The sequence below is a fragment of the Ambystoma mexicanum genome, chromosome 10, assembly GCF_040938575.1.
Source record: "Ambystoma mexicanum isolate Mex_15411 chromosome 10, UKY_AmexF1_1, whole genome shotgun sequence".
Taxonomy (NCBI): Eukaryota; Metazoa; Chordata; class Amphibia; order Caudata; family Ambystomatidae; genus Ambystoma; species Ambystoma mexicanum.
In genome coordinates, this window is record NC_090932.1 from 277,112,189 (window position 1) to 277,135,617 (window position 23,429).

At 50.4% G+C, this 23,429-nt stretch overlaps 1 protein-coding gene across 6 annotated transcripts in view; it reads right to left on the bottom strand.

Annotated features, from left to right (window-relative positions):
• Positions 1 to 23,429, bottom strand: part of FAM168B (family with sequence similarity 168 member B) — a 270,782-nt gene that overhangs the window by 92,067 nt on the left and 155,286 nt on the right. For all 6 annotated transcript variants that reach the window (XM_069617841.1, XM_069617843.1, XM_069617842.1 and 3 more), the window contains exons 4-5: positions 9,536 to 9,678; positions 1,090 to 1,267 (exon numbers count right to left, since the gene is read on the bottom strand). In XM_069617841.1, coding sequence (XP_069473942.1) covers positions 1,090 to 1,267; positions 9,536 to 9,678 — 321 coding nt within the window. The remainder of the gene's footprint in view (positions 1 to 1,089; positions 1,268 to 9,535; positions 9,679 to 23,429) is intronic.

The window sequence follows — 23,429 nt, forward strand, 5'->3', positions numbered from 1 at the left end:
GTTCTACAAGGAATTCTCATCTCAAACGTGGATCAAGCAGTGGCTGCAGTACGACTCTTATCCGAAATCCAGCCTGGAAGCAAGTCGAAGCCCACCAATGGTAAAGTCCTACAACATTCAAACAGCCAGCAGTTGACCAGCCAGGGACAACTATTGGTTTCAAATCATGCCTCGCACCCAGAGATGTTGAGTGGAAGCACAGTCCCACCCACTTCCTGAGCCACACACAAAAAGGCATCAGACTGCAAAAGATGCAGCTTTCCCAGGCAAGTCCATGACCTTCTATGGGAAGGCCAAACGATATGGCCAGAAACATGTGAAAGTCATGTGGCCTTTTTAGGGCACTAGCCACGATTAGTAGCCATTTGTGGTAAACATGCTTGTTCACACTAGAAATAACAAATGGCAAAATGTTATCTGCTGCCACCAGCTTGCGTTTAGGCATATATAAAAGTTAACAAAAATCCAAAATGTAAAAAAGGCTATGCAGGGCACTAGGGATACTTCTGTACGATGCTGTGTGCAATGTTAAAATACAAACATAAAAAAAAGATAAAAATAGTTTCCCAGTACAGATAGTCTGAAGGACTAATCAGTTTCCAAATGACAAATGAGCAAAAGGCATGGGAAGTGAAGCAGAAGGATTTACTTCAGCTCAAAAAACAGGACCAAAAACAAAGCAAAAACATTGGGGAATCCATAGAAACTATGGAGGGAAAGTTGCCAAAAAAAATCTTTTAACAGCTGATACCCAGGCATTGCAGAATGCTTTACAAATCCACCGTGAATCGTTATGCCACGCAGCCACCAAGCAACAGGGTGTTGAAGTGGCAATTCTGCTGAGCCAATCAGAAAGGTGGTCACCAGTCAGAGGCAAATCATTCACACACATGTCATCCGGTCCAAGACGTCTAGAAAATGTAGAATGCTGAACTTTACAACAGAATAATTTCATGTAATCAAGTCAGGCACAAAGTTCGATGTAAAACCTTTGACAAAAATGCTTGTATTCATAGAGATGTAGCAGAATCTACATTAGTAAAATAAAGTCATAACAGCACAGCATTTCAGTTTTGAAGGTTAGCATACCTGCGGACATTGCCATTGTGGTCCCAGCTACCATTCCCATAGTCACCCCATTTCCTCTTTGTGGGTGCATAGGTGCAGGATACATAGTTGCAGGCATGCCGTTCGGTTGTACAACTGTGGTATGATGAATAACATGAGGAGGGGCTGCATACATAGGCTGTGTGTAGTAGGCGCTTTGCTGTTGTAAAGCATGACAAGGTATATTTGTAAGACTTAATCAGGAGTATAATGCACATTTATATGTATTAGTGCTTCAGTTCTAATCTCAGTAATGCAAAGCACCAAGCAAGTAATTAAGCACCGCTTTAGGTTTCAGAAAATCATGTGAATCCAAAGTGGCATAAATGCAACCATCATTCATTAAGCAACAAAAGAAAGTTACACACAATGAATTGAGCTTAAATACTAAATCAATGTAATCTCATTTATATGTCACTTAGTACATACCAGTGGCACGTTTAAGCTGAACATTTTCCAACAAATGCAAAAAAGCACTGCACCAAAAGAAAGTATTTCACTGGATCTTACACCTTGCACACAATCTAGAACACTGGAGTAGCGGAAGAGGACAGTACTATTATGTATCTGTGTTTATTATTCTGGGATAAGGCAAGTTATTCCATGCACAACTCAAAACCCGATTTGACAAACGTAGCACAGCAGTTGAGCAACGCGATCAGTTTGGGTATCAATTTTGCATATAATAATGAGACCAATACAGACATCTGTAATATACTCCGATTACATTTTTATGGGAATAAGATGTGACCTAAGCTTTTCACTTAGAGTAGAGGATAAAGGGTAATCTTTCCAATGAGTGTTTTAAAGCACCAAAACAATACAAAGGAAGTGTTTTGCAGACATTAACACTAGCATACCAGCAGGAGAACTCTGAAGACCTACAGTGAGAAACGAGAACTTACCTGTAACTATTGTTCAACAGCATGGATTTGCATGCTCATGAATATTTCCTCTCGTCAGGCCCAAACTCTATTTCTCCTCTAAACCAATCACTGAGCTCTGGATCATACTGCCCGCACCCCCCCCCAGCCAATGACTGCCCTCTATCCAAGCCCCTCCTCTGGCAGGCATCTTCAGATTTGGTAAGCACTTAAGGTGGCAGTATGACCAAGAAGAGCCGTAGAGGGGCAGGAGGGAGGGTTTGCATGTGAATGCATGCCAGACCCATGCTGGAGAACAATGGTTACAGGTAAGTAACTTCTTTCTTCTGCAGCATGGGGTCTGGCATGGATTCTCATGAATAAAGAATACATAGCAGTACACATTACAGGAGGTGGCAAAGTTCAACAGAAGTAAATACTCTTACCTCTGGAACAGGCTCACCTTCAAGCGAACAGGTTGCTTAGCACTGCTTGGCTCGCCCTGGACTAATCCCCGTCGACGCAGTACAATATTGTGATGGTGTGCGTGGACCGCCACGTAGCAGCCCTGCAGATGTCCAGCAGGGGCACACCAGACAGTAACGCCTTTGTCGCATCGATCGCTCTGGTGGAATGGGCTCTCGGACAGGCGGTTTGCCAACCGGTGACAGTGTGCGGTGCAGCCGGAGAGCAACCCTGGAGATTGAAGCCTTGGACAAGGCTTTCCCAAGGTTCACAGGACCAAAGTTCATGAAAAGTTGAGATGTATTCCTGAAACTCTTCCTGCAAGTCACATCGAACTTCAGCGCTCTAGCCACATCCAGCAAGTGCAAAGTCCTTTCCACCGGCAACACAATAACGACAGAACCTTTGGCTTGAAGGAGGGGTGTGTCCTCTGCACCAACCTCATGTCGTGGAAAATCAGATCAGGCTGTTTGCAGGAAATGGCCTGCATCTCACCTACCCTCCTGGCAGAAGTGATGGCTACTAGAAAAGTCTTCCACGAAAGGAACTCGAGAGGGGCCCGATACATGGGCTCAAAGGGAGCCCCCATGAACCTAGTCCGCACCACGTTGAGTTCCCACGGCAGGGGCCTTCACCGGCGAGAACGATCGGCAGTCCTTTGAGTAACTCCTTAACTAGATGGTGGGACCAAAGAGATGCCCGCCCTGGAGACCTGGTGTAGTGCGAGATAGCCGCCAGATGCACCTTGACGGAGGCGTGCGCTAGCCCCGCCAGGGCCAAGAACGGAAGAATCTGTGGGGTCGTGACCCTCAGAGGCTTGATCTTCTGCATCCGGCACCACATCGCAAAACATTTCCATTTGTGTCCATAGCACTTCACAGTCTACACCGCTCTGGCCCTGGCCAGGACCTCCCTGCAGTCTGCCAGCAGCTCGAAGCCAAGTCTGCAGGAGCCAAGCCGCCAGGTTCAGCTATCCTGGGTCGTGGGGCAGGATTGCGCCTCCTTCTCTGGTGAGCAGATCTGCGACCACCGGCAGCTTGATGACGCGACGTTGCAGGCTGAGAAGGTCCGGGTACCAAATCTGCCTTGGCCACGCCGGGGCAACAAGGATCATCCTGCCTTGGCACTGTTGGAGTTGATGGATGACTCGCAGCAGGAGAGGCAACAGCAGGAACGCTTACAGGAACAGGCCTTCCCACAGGAAGGAGAACACGTCCCCCATGCTCCCCGGCTGGTGGAACCTGCTGGCGAATCTCTTGTCGCCATCACAGACTGATTGGGGTCTACCCCACCCAAGGAAGAGGCTGTCCACTTGATTCTGCCGAAGCTCCCACTCGTGGCAAGAGCGCAGCTCCATGCTAAGTGAGTCGGTGTTCTTCACTCCCGCCAGGTGAAACAGAAAGAGAAAAATCCCCTGGGCGATGGCCCAGTGCCACACGTCTTAGACCTCTCTGGAGAGCGCTGGCTGGGGATCTGGTGCCCCCCCGCTTACTGATGTAGAACATCGTGTTGGTATTGTCCGTGAAGACTCCACCCCCCCCACCCCCACCCAATCACAAAAGGAACGACCCGAGGGCCCAGAAAACTGCATGCAGTTCCAGGACATTGATGTGGAGGTCCCTCTCCTCTGGCAGCCACAGGCCTCTGGTGTGAAGCCATCCAATGTGGGCCCACCTCCCACCACGCCCATCCTTCCAGAGAAGTGTCAGTCGTGACCGTCTCCTGGTACGGGGGGCTCAGGAAGTCTGTGCCTCCGGCGATGTTGGAGCGCACGCCCCTCTAGCTTATTGCTCGACGGAACTCCTCCATGAGTGCGATCCTGCCATGGAAGCCTCCGTACGCCTGAACCCAATGAGCGTCAAGGAGTGCAGTGGACGCATCCGCAATCTGCAGAGCCGAATCAGGTATATGCATGACATAATGCAGAGCAGCGACTTGATGGTCCTCACCGTGGCGATCCTCAGTGCCAACAGCCATTGCACCTTGCTCAGGATGGCCGCTATCCGCACCTCTGGAGACGCCAGGCAGGACATAGTGTTGAGCCTGGATCCCAGGAACAGTGGTCCTGCAAGGAGTGAAGCATGACTTTGCATAATTCACTGAGAACCCTAGGTCCGTCAGCAGCCGAACGGTCCTTGCCATGTGATCGACGACAATGTCCTTTGACTTCCGGGATGAGCCAGTTAATCCCCGTAGATTTAGCTGGGCCGCCCCCGGCGCCAGGCACTTGGTGAAGACTCTGGGTGCTGACTTCAGTCTGAAGGGAAGAGCCTTGAACTGATAATGCTTCCTTTGGACAAAGGAAGCGCAGGAACTTGCAATGCTTTTCGTGTATGGGTACGTGGAAGTACCTGTTCTCTAGATCCAGCAACAGAAAGTCACCCTCCTCCAGCTGGCCGAGCACGTGCTGCAGCGTGACCATCCAGAACCGCTGGGACTTTATGCATTATGGAACCAGCTCTATCGCCCTTTTTCTTAACATGGCCCAAAACTCCAGCAGCAGCTGAGGGATGTGCGATTCCAGTCGGGCCACCAATGGTATTTGCGGACACTTCGGCTGAAACCAAAGTGTGTCCGTGGGAGAGAGCGTCCAGCACCCATCGATCAGTGAGATAGTCTCCCACACGCTGACGAAGTTCGCCACCTGGCCTCCCACTAGGGTACATGGGTGGGGCCAGACATCCTGGCCAGTTGAATCCTGCTTGGAAGTCGGCGTGCCGCCTTGAGGTACTCGACGAAGGCCACCTGCAAAGGCCTTGGAGCAACCCCTGTTGGCTTCCTGGGTCGAAGAACGGGAGGGTTGGCGGCAAGAGGATGAGCCCCCAACGAAACCCTTCGAAGACCTGCTAGACTTCCGTCTAGGGGAATGAAAGGACGGCCGGTGTTGAAGAGTTCCCAAGGCACAGGCCGTCTCCATGTCGGTCTCGATGGCCTGGAGGGATTCATTGATGCCCTTCCCGAACAAGTCATCTGTCGAACAGCATGTCCAGGACCCTCGTCTGGACCTCCTGTCGAAAGTTGGTGGCCTTGAGCCAGCCACGATGGCGAAGGCAAACCCTGTTGTCCATCTGGCGGAAACCCATGTCTGCAATGTCCAGGCCCACAGATGCGTGGTCCGACGCCACCTCGCATTCCCGGAGGATATCCAAAGCCTCGACCAATTTGTCATCGGGGAAGAAATCAAGGAGCGGAGCCATCTTAAGCCTGGTAGCTTTGGTTCATCTGGCAACAATCGCTAAGGCGTTCGCCGCTTTGACCGTTGTCGCCGTTGAGTAGATCACCTTTCTACCCATGGAATCCAGTTTCTTCCCCCTGTTGTCCGGGGCGCTGATGGAGAAGACCTCAAACTGATGACTTCTTCCTGGCGGCCGCCGAGACCAAAGAGTCCGGCCACGGTTGAGACCTCAGACACTTGCGCGCAGACTCCAGCACCCCGTACTTTTTCTCAAGCCTGTCCCTTTGCTGGGGCTGAGGGGTTCTTCAGCAGCGCCAGCCCCTCATCACAGATGTCGTCCAGGAGTGGTACCGACAGGATAATCTTCCCCTTTGCCTCCCGGCGTTGGTACAGGAAGCCGCCCTCCTCCTCCGGGGTGAGCTGGAAATCTCAGACGCCCAGGCAATCATGAAATTGAAAGACCCCACTTACTCGGTGGAGAAGCTCTCGGCGCGGGCGATGCAGGGTCTCCCATGGAGGTGTAGGATGTCTCTAATGGTGGTGGTTGCCCTGGTGTCAATAATGGTGCTGCTGTTGGCAAACTCCTCTGAATCTCCGACACCAGCGTGTGGAGGGTCGAGAGGATATCCTGCGATATGACTTGGGGAGGGACCTGGGGACAGGGTCGCTGGGCCCAACGCCTACATCACCCACGCCTCCGGTGGGCATCTCTGAGGTTCCCATCATAGTCATCAACGTGGGTGGTGTGGACGGAATGCATCTCCTTGTCGGACGAAGAAATGTCTGTGCCCTGGAGTTCTTCTAACTGCCCCCTCCCCCCCCACACCGCTCTACGGGTCCTGCGAGGGTCAGTCCCGGGCTAAGCTCTGGCATGCTCTTCTCCGGAGTCTTCTCTATTGGCTTGAACGAAGACTCTTGCCTGGCAGGGAGCGACACTCTGGCTGCTGCCGGGGCCCCCTGGACGGGGTCAGCCCCTGTCTGCATTTGACAGGGAGGCCACCATCTCGATCTAGGATGAGGAGGATGATGATGATTTGGCCTGATCACCTGGGCCTTCATGGGCAAGTCGGCCATTTTGTCCCACTTGGCCTTCTTCACGGGCAGCTCGGACACCTTCTCCTGGTTGGCCTTCTCCGGAGTCGCCCGCAGCTTCCCCGGGGTAGCTGACTTCCTCTTGGACAAAGAGCTGGAGCGGTGGCTTGAGACGATGACCGCGCCCTGACAGTCGTGGGACCCACGTGCGCGGCGACTCCGGCAGAAGTGGACTTGCAGTGCTTAGCCTTATGTTGAGCCCCCACAGATGGAGCGCCCTCAAAGAACTTATAAGCCTGCTCAGATTGGCTGGATCCGGAAGAGGCATGCCCCTGAGAATCACCCGGGGTAGAGGGCGTGGTCTTGAGCCACGCCGCCAACCTGACGTGCTCATCCTTCATCATGCGCTTAGTGAAGCCACGGCAGATCTCACAATCTTATTTATGCGTCAGGTGTAGGCAATACAGGCACTGGTAATGCTAGTCATCCAAAAAACATTCCGCAAACCACTGCTGGTGCACAGCATGAAGAGTGAAGCTCTATTCTCCTCCGACATGATCCGGCGGGATGTAGACCTGAAGACTACTGGAAGCTTCCAAGAAAAACACTTGATTACTGCCATTGATGTGTGATGAAAGATGCTGAAAAACAGACCCCTGTTTATCAGAAGGATAAGTGATGGAGCGCACAGGCTCAATTGAATCCAGAAAGCTCGAAGAGCAAAACGAGAGGACTCCCAACACTTGAACGTGTGGTAAAAATCTGAAGAAGGCTGCTAGAGGAGGGGCTAATGTAGGGCAGTCATTGACTGGGGCAGTATGACCCATAGATCAGTGATTGGTTTATAGGAGAAAGGTTTGGAAACGAAACTGAAACTTTTTTCTTTTACCGAGGATTCCCAGCCGGACGACGGAGAATATTCATGAGCATGTGAATCCATGCTAGACCCCATGCGGGAGAACTGTTTAAGATTACCTGCTTGACTCATTTTTCTAGCATGTTTTGGGCCTATAATAAAGTATTTGTGTACTTACCAGTCCAAGTGGAATTGTGTGGAAAAACACACACACAGACACACAGACACACAGACACACAGACACACAGACACACAGACACACAGACACACAGACACACAGACACGTCTAAGCCTTGACCACTCTCCATGCTTACCATGACTGGGTTTGGCTAACCTCCAAGTTCCCTTGTTAAATGCAACTGGAGTGGCCTCCTGAAATCGGTCTACCAGGCCAGATTTTAGAAATCCATCTTAACACACATCACCAGAAGGCTCAGCGAAAATCTCCAAACAAAGAATCAACTCCAATCAACTAAGGGCAGCATCTTAATCTATTGAGGGTCAGGCTAATGATTAGGCATTTACGTAGCATAGTCAAACAAAGGTTAAAGAAATTAAAAAAGGAATTCTAGACAATTACCTACCTCCTGAGGGTATAATGCAAATTTACATCTTTAACTATCAAAAAGTCAAAATTGTACTTAATTTCCTGAAAAGTAATAACATCCACTGACCTACATCCCTTCAAAGCAAATGTAGCTCCATTCTTTCGCCCCCTGGCTCTTTAACATATATCTTTCTCTGCTGGCACGCCTCATTTCCTATTTCTCCCACAACTTGCAGTACGGCTATGCCGACGACAACTCTTCCTCAAACTTCCTACCGACGCCCTTGCACTCTCCATGCCCGACTGCCTCTCTGCCATCCAGGCCTTTGCACTGCTACGACCCCTGCCTCAATGCCAGCAGAACAGATTCTCCCCATTGGGTCCCCTGCACCCCACTTCTTCCCTTCAGTATGGCTTTCCTACATGGGCTCCCTCCCTGCCCCCCCTCCTCTGAATCCAGGAATCTCTGCCTCCTTTTCCTTAACCCCTCATATTCAGTGCATCGCCAAGTACCACTTTGAGCTCTTCCTTTTCAAAGGAACTCTACCCATCCTCACCTTCCCCTAGAGACTCAATGTTACCTGTGCTCTGGTTCTCTCCAGGCTGGTGTATTGCAACAGCCTCCTCAATCTTCCTTCGTCAACCCTGCAACCCCCTCCAGCTAACCCAGAATAGGGCAGCAAGGCTTATCCTTGGTCTCAAGCCCAGGGACCACATGTCTCCTGCCCTAAAAAGCCTTCACTGGCTCCAAGTCTCAGCACAGATTAAATTCAAATCCCTCCATCATCCACAAGGCTATCTGGGGCCAGGGACCACCATCTTCAATGCTCTGACCAAATAACCCCCCCCCCCCCCCCCTTCTAGACTCCTGCATTCCTCTGGCACCAACTCCCTGTGCGTGAAGCGGTTTGCTAAAGCGGGCACTGGTGGTCGATCACTTTCCTCAGCGTGCTCCTCCTGTGAATAGCCTTCCTCTGTGTCTTGAGTAGAACCGCCTTAAGTTTCGAAAAAGTCTCAAGACCTTGTCTTTCTCTTCCTTCTCCTCCTCTCTTCCCCACTAATCATACAGTAGCATGACTGTGTGCATGGCCCTCAAGTATCCTCGGGGCCATGACCCCCCCCCCCCAACCCCCTCCCACATCTCTCATCACAGCTTCTGTCTATTTATTGCACACTTACCTAGGCTCACCCTCTCCACAGGAGGTTGCACTTCGGTTCTCCTCTTCCTAGCACTTCACCCCGAGCACCACAGCATCTATACCTTACCCTCTCCCCTTGCACGTTGTTAACTCACAAGGCATAGTAGGTTCGAGGTTAGTCTGCCCTCTCTTTTATTCTCATTATTTGTTTGTACTATTAATTCAATTTTCTTTGTTGTAATTCATTGTCAAACTTTTCCTGTCCCCACCCTGTTGCCCTGTGGGTGCTTTGAAACAGTTTTGCTAATTGTACAAGCGCCTAACAAATGACCAATAAATAAACCTACTAACCTGTGCATAAGGGTTCTGCTGTGGGTAGGCACTCCGAACTGGGTAAACAGCGGTCTGGTATGGGTTGGGTGATGATGAATAAGGTGGTACAGCTCCACTGGTGGGTGAACAGGACACCTTGTAGGGTGTGCCTGGAGTATAACCTGAAATAAAGTAGATTTGAATTCATAACTGCTTTCCAAAGGACAAGAGAAGGGAGATCGAAGAATAAAGAATCCCCTCCACCCGCTGCAGTTCTGGCCATTCCTAGTGCTGCAATTGACAGATGTTATTTATTACTCTATTCAGTCGAACAAAAAGGGATGAAAATTAGAGTCAATCACAGCAGTCAGTAACTCCCTCTCAAAGCTATGTGACAATGCGCATATGTTTACAGAGCATTGGTACGTGTACAGCGGGACAGAATAAGACATGCATTACTCACCATAATAGCATTTCTGATTGTATCTGCTTAGATTCACATGCTGTGCATATGGTCCGACATCCAGTGGTAACCACGGAGTATTGCATCTCGTCTTTCGGGGACCGAAAGGGGACGTCGGCATAGGCGTGTCCGTAACACTATCCCTATCAAGATATCTAGTGGTAATCGCAGAGTATAGCGTCTTTTTTCAAAGACCGAAAAGGGGTGTCGACCTGGGCGTGTCTAACACTATCCCTACTGTTACACGTAGTGTAGCCATGATCCCCCACACATCAATATACAGACCCCCCCACCCCCTGTCCTATCCCCCCGTCCAGTTGGTTTTGTTCTGCCATGAGGGAACAAAAGAGAATGCGCGAGTGCAGAAGAAGAGAAGGTGTAAGATGTCTATGTTCCTTCAACTCCAAGAGAGGAAGAGTCGGCGCATGTGAATCTAAGCAGATACAAAGCACAAGAAGAATTCTGTTGCTACCTGTAACTCCCGTTCTCCAGCATTGGTATCTTTCATGGATGCATATGCTTTGAATATTCCCTGCCGAAAGAGTGGTAGTCCTTGGTGACATTATTATAGCTGAAAATAGAGCCTTCAGCGCTCATTATAGTAGCCCATCCATGTCCTTTTAGGTGCATTGTGCCTTAGCCAAATGGGACGTCGAGTAACTAGCCCCACCCAAGAGACCATCTTCAGATTCTAACCCTAAAGAGATGAGCGTCAGTGACATGTAGCCTTGCTCCCTTGGGTGGGCGCAGGTGCATACATGAAAGATGATAATGCTGGAGAACAGGCGTTACAAACAAGCAACATACTTCTCCAGCATTGGCTCGTTAATGGATTCACAGGCTTTGAATAGAGCAGCTAACATTCTTAAACAGGTGGTGTAAAGGGAGAAGACAAGCATTGTAGGACGGCTCTTCTGACCCTTGCTTCTGCCTCGCCTGGACCCTCCATGCAGTAATACTGGACCAAGGTGTGCAACACTCCCCAGGTTGCCGCACCGCAAAGGTCCGACAGGGGAACCCCTGCCGATAATGCTGCTCTAATAGAATGAGCACAGACTGTGTGGGTTCCCTCTAATTGTCGATTGGCTTCAGAGTGCGCTGCTGAAATTAGAGCAGAGACCCATCTGGCAATACCTTGCTTTGAAATAGGTTGACCACTATTAGGGGCACTGAAAGCAACAAGAAGTTGAGCAGTGTCGAAAACCCTTGGTTCCGTCAAAAGAACTTTGGTTCCGTCTATGTAGAACTTCAGGACTCTCCGAAGGTCTAGTGAGTGCAAGGACTGTTCAGCTGGCATAGACTGTTGCAAAGAAAACCAGTAGGGTTACTTCAGCTTGCAGGTGGAATTCAGACAATCCTTCGGAATTACTACTTTCTTCTTTTCAAACCACAGGTGGAGGTTTAACTGATCATGCATGCATTTCCAAAACGCGTCTAAAAGACACGATGTAACTAGAAAAGCCATTTTCCAGTACACAAGATTTATATCTGTAGTTGCCATAGGTTCAAGCAGTGGTCTCATTAGGCTGACACGATATTCAGGCTCCACTGAGGTGGCACTTTCTTTTGAGGGGGTACATGCAGAACAGGCCTCCCAAAGTGTTTTACTATGTGGGCCTTAGTATGTAACAAGTTACTTACCTGTAACTGTTCTCCAGCATGGGTCTGCCATGGCTTCACATGATCATGAATATTCCCAGTCAGGCCAGGAATCCTCGGTAAAAGAAAAACAGTTTCACTTACAAACTGTCTTCCTCCTCTAAACCAATCACTGAGCTCTGGGTCATACTGCCCCCCTAGCCAATGACTGACCTCTCCCTAGGCCACTCCTCTGGCAGCCATCTTCACCATTGGTAGCACGTAAAGTGGCACTATGACCAAGAAGAGCCGCAGAGGGGCAGGAGGGAGGGTTTGCATGTGAATCTATGCCAGACACATGCTGGAGAACAATAGTTATAGATAAGTAACTTGTTCCTTCTCCAGAATGGAGTTTGGCATGGATTCAAACGCCCATGAATAAAAAACACAGCAGTACAACATTACACAACGGGAGATGGCAATGCTCAACAGAAGCAATTACTCTTACCTCCGGAACAGGCTCATCTTCAAACAAGCCGGTTGCGTTGCACTCTTTGGCCGATCCTGGACTCCTCTCTGGAAACCCTGTCGACGCAGTAGAATCTTGTGAAGGTGTGGTGATCTCCAGCAGGGGCACACCAGACAGGAACGCTGTTGTCGCAGTGATAGCTCTGGTGGTATGGGCTCTTGGACGGCCGGGCAGCAGTTGGATCGGCAACCAATAACAGCGTGTGATGCAGCCAGAGAGCCAGCTGGGGATGCAAGTGTTGGACAAGGCCTTCACATGGTTCACAGGACCAAAGTTCACAGACAGTTGAGATGTCTTCCAAAAACGGCCCGTGCTACATAGAACTTCAGAGCACGAGTAATGTCCAGTGAGTTCGAAGTTCTCTCAGCCAGTGACAAAGGTTTCAGAAAGAACACAGACAACACCAAAGGAGGTGGAATTCCGACTTAACCTTTGGCATGAAGGAGGGGTGCATCCGCAGTACCATCCTAGATTCGTGAAAAGTCAGATATGGCTGTTTGCAGAATAGGGCCTAGATCTCACCCACCCTCCTGGAGAGGTGATGGCCACGAGGAAAGCAGTTTTCTGAGAGGAATTTGAGAGGGGCCTGATGCATAGGCTAGAATAGCCCCCCCCTGACCCCCCCTAGGGCAGGAGCCTTCGTGGAAGGAAAAGACCGAAACAGTCCTTTGATATACTCCTTGACTTGACGATGGGAGCAAAGAGAAGATCATCCTGAGAACTGATGTAGCGGGAGATAGTCGCCAGATGCACCTTGATAGAGGCATGCACCAGCCCCGCCTTGGCGAGGACAATTATGGAAGCATTTGTGGAGTCTGCGACCAGCACCATGTAACAAAATGTTTCCACTTGTGTCGGTAACAGTCTATGACGCTCTGGCCTTGGAAAGGACCTCCCTGCAGTCCACCGGCAACTCGTATTCCCCGAACACTAGGGCTGCAGGAGCCACACTCTTAGGTTCAGCGATCCAGGGTCATGGTGCAGGATTGCACCACCTCCTCTGGTGAGCAGGTCCGCAACCACCGGCACCTTGACAGCCTGAGAAGGTCTGGGTACCAACTCGGCCACGCCAGGGCGACTACTAGTGTCCTGCATCGGCACAGTTTGAGTTATGACTTGCAGCAGGAGAGGCAACGGAGGGAACACGTATAGTAACATGGCTTCCCACAGGAAGGCACTTTGTATTTTATTAAATTTATATAGCGCTTTAATCCAAATACAATATGAAACAGAACGCGTCCCCTATGCTCCTCAGCTGGTGGAACCTGCTGGAGAATTTCTAGCATTTGGAGTTTGCCGCTGTCGCAAACAGATCGATCTGGGGTCTGCCCCACTTGAAGAAGATGCAGTCCACCTAATCCTCTCAAAGTTCCCACTCGTGGCAGGAGCGCAGCTCCCTGCTGAGGGAGTCAGCGATTGTGTTCTGGACTCCCACTAGATGAAAAAAGGATAAGGAACATCTCTTCGTAGACTGCCCAGTGGCACAAGTCCTACGACTCTCTGGAGCGCGTTGGGAACGGCCCCCCCTTACTTCCTGATGTAGAACATCGAAGAGGTGTGGCCTGCGAAGATCTTACCACCTATGCACTTACTCTCATCCCTGGACCTAGTACAATAGCAACCTATTCTGTCTCCTCCCCCCTCCCCTTACTTGTCGTCGCCCCCCCTCTCACTACGCACCAGCACTATCTGAAATGTTGTCAGGCCGAGTAAGAGTTAATTTCACAGCCTTACTGTTCATGGCCTGTAGAAATGTCATTGTATTTTGCCTTGTTCCCGCCCTTGCCTGGAAGCGCTTTGATACACATTGTGTATAGGCGCTATATAAATAAACTATCATATCATATCTTGCCCTTCAGGCACAAAGGATTGACTTGAGGGCCCAGAACACTGATCGCAACTCTAGGCTACTGATTGAGATCCTTCTCCTCCGGCAGCCACATGCCTCTGGCGTGCAGAGGTCCTGTGTGGGCTCCCCAGCACTCCAGGGAAGTGTCCATGGTGGCCGTCTCTTGGTATGGGGGGCGGGTGGTTTGAAACCCTGTGCGACTTTGGAGTGGTCACCCCACCACCTTATCGCCCGACAGAACTCCTCACCAAAAGGGATCTTGTCTGAAGCTTCTGGACAGTTGCACCCAGCGGGTTGTATCCGTAACCTGCAGAGTCAGATACTGTAGATGCACGACATGCCGAGCAGCGACTTTATGGTCCTCACAGTGGCAGCCTTCCGCAACAGCCGTTGCACCTTCCCCAGTATGGCTGCTACCCTCTTTCCCATTCTGCGATGGTGTTGAGCAGGACTTTGGATAGTTGATCGAGAACCCCAGATCCGCCAGCAGCCGGACGGCTCTCTCCGTTTGTTCGACGGCTACTTCCCTCAACTTAGCCTGGCCGAGCCAGTCATTGAGGGACGGGTACACGTGTATCCCATGTAGACACAGATGGGCCGCCAATGGTGCCAGGCACTTCGTATACACCCTGGGCTCCGATTTCAGGCCGAAAGGGAGGGCCTTGAATTGGTAGCGTCTTCCCTGCACTACAAAGCGCGGGAATTTACGATGCTTCCTGTGAATGGGGACATGGAAGTATGAGTCCTCCAGATCAAGCAACCTCAAGAAGTCGCCTTCCTCCAGTTGGCCGATCACATGCTGCAGCGTGACCATCCTGATTTTTTTGGGACTCGAGGTACTTTATCTGGAGTAGATATTAGGAGAATTCTCAAAAATGTGCCAATTACCTTAGAGACCCCCAGCAACTTTGCTGGATTTTGAGGACTTTTTTTTACCTGGAAAGTGTGTGCCTTTTTTCCCCCACTCATGCATTTTTGCGTGAATTTTACCTCTGTGTCTTTTTGGTTATGGAGTCTAAAACTCCATAGGCATCTTTTACAATTGTGTCACAAAGCACCTTCAGTGCAGTGCCACAGGGAAGTCTTTCAGATTTACCAAGGTTTAAATACCTTCCCTGGTATCAACTACTGTTTCCCAGAACAGCTGAGTGAAAGACTTCACTTAGTCCTGTACATTTCTAGACCCAGCACATCCTACCTTACAATAGAGTGCTGGAGGGGTTACTTAGTATCCCCTATGTCTAGCTACTCATGTAACTGTCAAATGTTAAGTCACCCTTTCCTCTCAGAATGGCTGGTGGCAGTGGTTTTACAATGAACTACCATGATTTACCCCGACCGCAAACTGTTTGCAGTTCCGGTAACGTTAAATCGCGGGAGCCATGTTTTTCAAGATGGCACCTGAGCCTCCTTTGTTAAAACAATTCCTGGTCTTTTTTCACCATTTCTTTGTGGAAAGGTCCCTCGAGTTTTTCTCTGCACGCCAAACCAGGTTTGGTCTCTTTGTTCATTCGCCTTTGGCAGGCTTCAGGAGTAAACCCCCCCCCCCCACCTCTGCCTCCAGCGTGTCTGGGGTAGGCAGCAAGTGGGGGAGGTGCCAAAAACTCCCTGTACTTAGTCTCCTATGGGACCCAAATGCATTCTGTGGTGATTGGCTGGCTGACTGGCCGGCAAGGACAGCCACCCTTCTGGGCAAGTGGCAGCTAGGCTGCAATGAAGGGGAGAGAACTGAATAAAAAGGCGAGTTTCTTGGCTTCGAAGGCAGAGTCGACCACTGGACGAAGGAATCGAGCAACAGCTTGAAGAGGACGGCTGCTGCAACTCCTGGACCGTTGGTTTGCCCAGTGAAGCCCTGCTGCAGGTCCGAATCGCCAAGTTCGCAACGACAGAAGCCCTGAAAAGGACGACCCTTTGAGTTGGTAGGACCGATCAACTCCCAAGTAAGCCACCTGGACACCCATCTCGGAGCTGGTTGAATTTCCTCAGAGTTGCTGCAGGAACCCGTAGAGCCAGGGAGAGGGACACCAGATTGTGTGCGTTGCATGTACGCTGGCCTAAAGCTTTTGGAAGATCCTCCAGACTTTCACGAAGCAGGACGGACCAAGCCTGACCCCCCTCAGTCGAGTGCAAGACCTGTGATGTGAGCAAAGTCCACCTTGACAGCCAGGAACCTCTTGGCCCCACGACTGAGGCCCAGGAACAGTGAGAACTGCAGAGCTGTACAGGAACAGAATTCTTCAGTTGCATCTTTCTTCTTTACTAAGGTACTGTAAAAACTAGCCTAAGAGAACTTACCAGTGCTTACAACTTCTGCAACTCACAAGTCTAATCAGCTTGTGGCCCTACATTGGATTCTTTTTGTTCTCAAAGACTCCTAAGAACGTGTGCAAAGACTTCCAATTACTCACCTGAAGTGCTGCATCCTATACAAAGACTTTGGCCTATTGACTTTGGCTTAGCCTATTGAATTGAATGGCTCTTCTCAGAGCTATCTGAAAGCATTTGCCCTGCTTATGACCATTTGTATTTCTTGTTTTCCAATAACTTGCCTTTTACTTCCTTTTTAAAGAGTATTCTGTATGCCCCAGCACCCTAGTTACTGAAGTCAACTGTTGGTGTAGATTGCGTCTGTGGGCCATCCCAAAAGAGCCTTGGCTGATCCAGAAACTCAGTATACAGTATTTAAGTATATGTGTGTGTTACTATTCTATTGCTCCCTTCTGAAGAAGGCTTGATAACGGACTGATAAATTAATTGAAATTGTAGGAGTTTATTTGAATACCTGTAATTGTGAATCTTTGTGCATCTCCACTACAGCTCACATTTCCCCTCTCGAGATGAGCCTGGCTGCTCAACACGCTACCAAAACTGTAGTACAAGCTTATAGCAAAGGTTGGGTTGTCTATACCTGTAGTCAGTTTGTAGTGTTCCCAGAGAGTACTGCATACAACCTTTGCCTATCAGACTCTGGAGCCCCGGAGTAATCTTGGAACTAGCTCCATCACCCCTTTCGTAGCATGGCCCGTACCTCCTGTATGAGCTGAGGGATGTGCAAGTTTCCTGCCGGGCCACCCGCCCGAGGGATCCATGGACACCTTTGCTGAAACTCCATGTTATGCCTCTGGGCAAGAGCATACAGCACCCATCTGTCGGTGGAGATGATCTTCCACTCGCTGATGCAACTCGCCAGCCTCCCACCCGGGTGCATGGGTGGGAGCCCAACGTCTTGGCCTGTTCAGTCCTGCTTCAGAGTCTGCATTCTGCCTTGGGAGCAACAACGGCGCTGACCACCTCCACCAAAAGCCGTGAAATGGCCTCTCTAGGCCTCCTGGGTTGTGGACCGGGAGGGTTGATGGTACGACAAGGAACCTCCATCAAAACCATTCCGTCAATCTGCTGGACTTTCTGCCGGAGGTACGAAAGGAAGGGCAGTGCTGCTGAAGGGTGCCCAGGGCACGAGCCATCTCTGTATTAATCTTGATGGCCTGTAAAGACTCGTTGACGTACTTCCCGAAGAGGTTGTCCTCGAAGGGCAAGTCCAGTACCCTCGTTTAGACCTCTGGGCGGAAACTGGTGGCCTGCCGCCAGCCGACGACGGAGGCAGACACTGTTCCCCATTTGTCAGAAGCCTGTCGGCAAAGTCCAGTGCCACTGATGGCTTGGTCCAACGCAACCTTCCCTTCCTGGAGGAGGGAGATCACCTCCACCAGTTTGTCTAGCAGGAAATCCAGAATCAGGGCCAGTTTGTAACAGAGTTCTCCGTCGTACATGGCCAGGATCCCCAGTGTGTTGGCAGACTTGACCTTCAATGCCGCATAGTAGATGTCCCTTCTCCCCATGGCGTCCAACTTCTTCCACTTGTTGTCCGGAGGACGAAGACGAGTTAGATGAGCTCTTCCTTGCAGCCGCCGATTCCACAGGCGAAGGTTAGGTTAGGAGCGTAGGCACCTGGGTGAGGACTCCGGCACCCAGTATTTTTTTCTCTAGCCGATCCCGCATTAGCTGGGTTCTTAATCAGGGCCACACCCTCCTCCCAAAAATCATCCAAGAGGGGCATTGCCATGTCATCTTCATTTTTGCCTCGCGCCTCTGATCGAAGAAACCCTCCTTCTTGGGCTCTTCGGGCGTCTGCTGGAAGAGCTTGGACGCTCTGGTGACCATGGCATGAATTAACCCCACCTAACCCGGTGGGGATGCCCTCCGCTGCAACGAGCCGCCCGTCGGGACAATGTAGTTGTCCCCGTGTCCTGGTCCCTCCGGGGCCAGGGGGGTGGGCAGGGTGCAGAGGTTGACGAGGCAGTGCTGGGTTGCGCTTCCTCTTTTTTGCCGGAGGTTGATCCATGGCATCGGGGCATCTTTTCTGAATTTCCGACTGTGCAGGGTCGAGAGGATGTCAAGCGATACATTTTTTGGAGTTGGGGCAGTAGGCCTTCTAGGCCCTGCGCTGTCGACATTTCCATCGTTCCAGTTCCCGCCAGCATCCTCCACGTCCTTGTGGATCATGTATATGGCCTCCTAGCCGCCCCCTCACCTGAGGAAGCAACATCTGTTCCTTGGAGCACGACTTGCCCTGAGGACTGTGCGACCCCCCCCCCCTCGCCCCTACCCCTTTGTGTCCCAAGGGGTTAGATTTGGGCTTAGCTCCAGCATCCTCTTTTCCGGTGTCCTCTCCACGGCCCCGGTCGAGGCCTCCCGCCTCAGGGACAGGGACACTCTCTTGGCGCAGCCGGGGCTACCTCGGCCGGGTCCGCCTCTTTGGCCTTCAAGAGAGTGGCCGCTACCATCGCGATCGTCCACTATAATTTTTTCCTGCGCTGCCTGGGCCTTGTTGGGCAGGTCGGTCGCCTTTTCTTGTACCTTCATCTTCTCTGGCTTCTTCCACAGCTTAGCTAGGTTGGCCGATTTCCTGAGGAGCTGGATCTATGGCTGGAGACAGAGGCAGATGGTGAGGTTGATTGCACCCTGCCCATTGCGGGACCCGCTTGGCCGGCAAACCCAACAGAAACTGACTGTGCTTGGCCTGGTCTTGGGGCCCCACGAATGGGGCCTTATAGGATGTTGAAGCCTGCTCCTTGGACCAGCCGGTTCTGGCTAAGGCATGCCCCTGCTTTGGGGACAGGGTAAAGGCCATGGCGCTGAGCCACACCGCCATTCTACTTTGACGATCTTTGATGGTTCTCTTTCTGAACCCGAGGCAGATCTCACCATCTTCTTCTCGGTGGTCCGGATGGAGACAGTAGAGGCCCTGAAGGACAACACGTTCCGCAGTTGGAACAGAGCTTGAAAAGGGAGCTTCCCCGTTTCTTCTCTTCCAACATGGTCCAGAGTGCGAAGTAGGCCCAATGGTGTTCTGGAACGTACGTCGAAAAACTCGACGAACCTTGCACTCGAGGGGCGCCGAAATTCACCAAAAAGGGATCCCCCCCCTCTCGTCAGCCGATGGAGAGAAAGAGCACACATGCTCTGTTTGGCAAAAATAGGACTAAAAAAAATAAAAACGTAGCTCACGGAGCAAAACTCGAGGACTCCCAAAACTTGAACGTGTGGTAGAAATCTGAAGATGGCTGCCAGAGGAGGGTCTCAGAGAGGGCAGTCATTGGCAGGGGGACAGTATGACCCAGAGTGCATTTGGAGGAGAAAGACAGTTTATAAGCAAAAGTGAAACTTTTCTTTTACCAAGGAATCCCGTCCTGATGGGGAATATTCATGAGCATGTGAATCCATGGCAGACCCCATGCTGGAGAACGAGCCAATCACTGGATCGTCCCACTGACCACTTGCTTGACACCATTCGCTCGAGAGCCACTCCTGTATAGGGTGCACGCAGGATGCGGTCCCAAAAAAAATGCAGAAAGCCATCATCCCTAATAGCTGCATGGCTCTCCGTACAGTTATCTGACAGTCTACATATTTAGAGATCTGGAACAACCATGTTTTGTACCCTCTCGTTCGAGGGGATGACAAAGGAGTCTTGTTAGGGAGAATTCTCAGAAATGTGCCAATTCCCTTCTACCTTAGAGACCCCCAGCTCTTTTGCTGGACTTTAGGACTTCATTGTTATCCTGATAGAGCAAGACCTTTCCCTCCCCCACTCTGTCATTTTTCTTTGATTTGAACTCTTGTGGAGTCTGACAAACTCCATTATCTTTTTACATTGTGACACACAGCACCTTCAGTGCAGTGGCAAAGGGCAGTCCTTTAGATTTCCCGAAGGTTTAAATACCTTCGCTTGGATAAACGACTGTTTCCAAGAGCAGTAAAGTGAAATTGACTACTTACCACCTTTTGTAACTTTATAGACCCAGCACAACTTAATATTAGGTAATGTTAAGTCCATTTGTGAAGCGCACGGTCACCCAGGGGTATCATGCCGCTAAAGAGAGGAGTTCCCAGCCAGTAACCAAGCAAAAGCCTAGAAAAGGAGAGTTTTAACAGCCTTTCTTTTTTCCAACAACATTTTATTGATTTTTACAAGGTAGGACATTGCATGCAACAACGCAGTACAGGTCAATATGAGCGTTAATTAGAGCTTTTATAGTCTATTTCGAGTTGCAGGGTGGAGGAGAGATTGGGTGGATCCTGAATGCGGCGGTTGGGCGGGCGAGATCTGGGTGATTATTCCCCTATGCTCTGGAGTGTTCGAGGACCGGTCGGGGATCGGTAGAGAGGACTGCATTGGAGCCATCTGGTGAGAGGCGGTCTTCTAGTGAGGGTTGGGTATTTGGCCGCAAAGTCAAGGAAGGGGTCCCATATGTTTAGGGTTCTAATTAAGGAGTCAGAGCGTATTGCAGTGATTTTTTCCGATACTGCAATCTCCCAGCATTTGGCCCACCATAGGGCAATTGAGGGGCCACCTTTGTCTTTCCATAAGCGAGCCATTGCGATCTTCGCGGCCAGTAGTAGATGATTGCAGAGGCGGGCGATATGGCCTGAGATTGGGAATGTTCCATCGCCGGTTTCGCCCAGAAGGACGATGCCTGGGTCCCATGGAATTGAGAGGCCGGTTATTTATGTGTTTCAGCACCTCTTTCCAATAAATTTCTGCCTTTGGGCATGTCCATACTAGGTGGTAGAGGGAGCCGGGGGATTGGCAGCCTCGCCAGCATGAAGCGGGAAAATCCGGGTTGGCTTTATTGATTTGTGTGGGGGTGATGTAGCATCTGAAGCACAGCTTATAGCCTCCTTCTTTGTTCGTGACACATTGCGAGCTTTTATGTAGTCTGGTCCAAATTTGCTCCCAACTCTTTACTGCAATTTCCCGGCCAATATCCTTTTCCCACTCCGTCATATATCTTTCTTTCTTTGCTGGGTCCGATCTGTCGAGGAGTCGGTATATGGTGGAAATTCTCCCTTTGTTGGTCGGGGATGTTAGCGTGAGTTCCAGGGCTGTTGGCTCTCTCGAGCATTTGTCCCGTGTCCCTCTGTGGGACATCCAATGTTTGATTTGCGAGTATCGGAATCTTTCCCGTTCACCCACTCCGAATTTCGTTTTACACCTCTCGAAGGTGATGGGGGAGCCCTCTTCCATGAAGTCGCTGGTTTTTGCCAGGCCTCGTGCTATCCGCCATGCGTGGAAGTCTCGGGGAGGGTTACCAGGGGAGAAGTCTGGGTTGTTCCAAATGGGAGACATGGGTCCCAGGTAGCTGCGAAGTCCCCATTTCCGCGCTGCGGTTTTCCAGCACTGGGTTGTTGTGGTTGTGGCCGACAATGGTCCCGAGTAGGGTTGTGGTTTGAGTGTTGGCAGATGTGGGAGATCTTGCAGTGGGACCGGGCACCAGGATTCTTCGATTTGACGCCATAATGGTGGGTCTGCTTCTTGCACCCAGGCAAAAGCGTGGGATAATTGAGCCGCTAGGTCAGGGACTCCCATTCCACCAAGGGGTTTGCTTTTTGTCATGATTCGCTTGTTGATCCTGGGCCTCTTCCCTCCCCAGACAAATTCCATTAATTTCTTCTGTAGTGCTCGTATGGCCGGGGGTGGGATTTGCAGAGGTAGGGAAGTACATTGGTATAACCATCTGGGTATTAGGTTCATTTTCACGGCTGAGATTCGACCGAACCATGAGATTTCTTGTTTCCATCTTTTGAGATCGTTGTGCAGCGCCCTGAGTAATTGTGGGATGTTTTTTGTGTATAGGCGTGCTGGATTTCCGGTGATCTGTACTCCGAGGTATTCTATGGCGTCTTTGGCCCAGGGAATCGGTGAGAGTGGGGCGAGCGCGGCCTCTTTAACAGCCTTTCTGAAGATTAGATAGTTTGGGATTTTCTAAATGGCCACTGGAAGTTCATTCCACAGCTCTGCTGCCACAGAGAAGGCACGTCCTCCGATCAGAGCGCGTTTGTAAATGGGAACTGCAAACAGATCAGCAGAGGCAGAGCGCAGTGTCCTACAGGGAGCGTAGGGCGTGAATTTCGTCCTGAAGATACTCTTCCCCTTGGCCATGAAGAGCACAGTACCAATGCAAAGTGCCTTAAAATGGACTCATTGAGTCACCGGGAGCCAGTGCAAGGCTCGGAGAACCAGAGATGTATGGGCTCCATATGGAGAGCCAGTGGCAATACGGGCAGCCGGAATTTGGAGTCGTTGCAGCCAGTGGATCACACCCTTAGGTTGAGCCAGGTAAAGAGAATTACAGTAATCCAGTCGCAAGATCACCATAGCGGCCACCACAGGGGACGGAGGGGGGCAGGGATCATAGGAAGCACCCTTTTTTAGGTTCATTTAGTTGGAAATGAGAGGCTTGGCGCACAGCTGTTACGCTTGTCCATGGACAAGGATGCTGTGTTAGGGAGAATTCTCTTGAAAGGCTAATTTCCCTTACCTATATAGAGTCCCCCAGCAGCTTTGCTGGATTTCAGGGGTTTATTTTTTTTTTTACTCCTATTAAGAGTGAGACTTTTTCCCACTCTTAGTTGTATTTTGCTATGCGTTTTAGGCTATTTTTTGTGCTTATGGTCTATGGGGTTTTTCTCACCCTCATAGGTATCTTTTTACATGTGTGTTACACAGCACCCTCAGTGCAGTAACTCAGGGGTGTCAGTGACTCCCAAACAGACTCAATACCCTGGGACTGACTACTGTCTCCCAGGGCATGTAAAGTCCCCATTGACTTTACTAGTCAATAATTATGAACAAAACCAGTACAACCCATCTTACTATGGAAGTACTGGGAAGGGTTAATAGTTTTTCCCTGGTGTTCATTTGAGGGGGTACTGTAGAGTCCCTCTCTGGAAAGTTTCTGGCTGGTGGCAGTGGTTACTACCGTAAATATTCGAAAGAGAATATTTGCCTATGGAATTTTCCCATTGTTCGAGGCTACCACTTTTACTGACAACCTCTAACATACGGCCGGTTTATTTTATTATTAACTTTACTCCGATAGGTTATTGCCAGATCTTTGATATTATTTCTTTCTCGGGACTTTCTCTGAAATCCTAATCCGGGTCAGGGGTCCTTTGTTCGTCCTTTTGGCAGGCTTCTGCACAGAAGCCCTCCTTTCGGTGCCACTGAGTC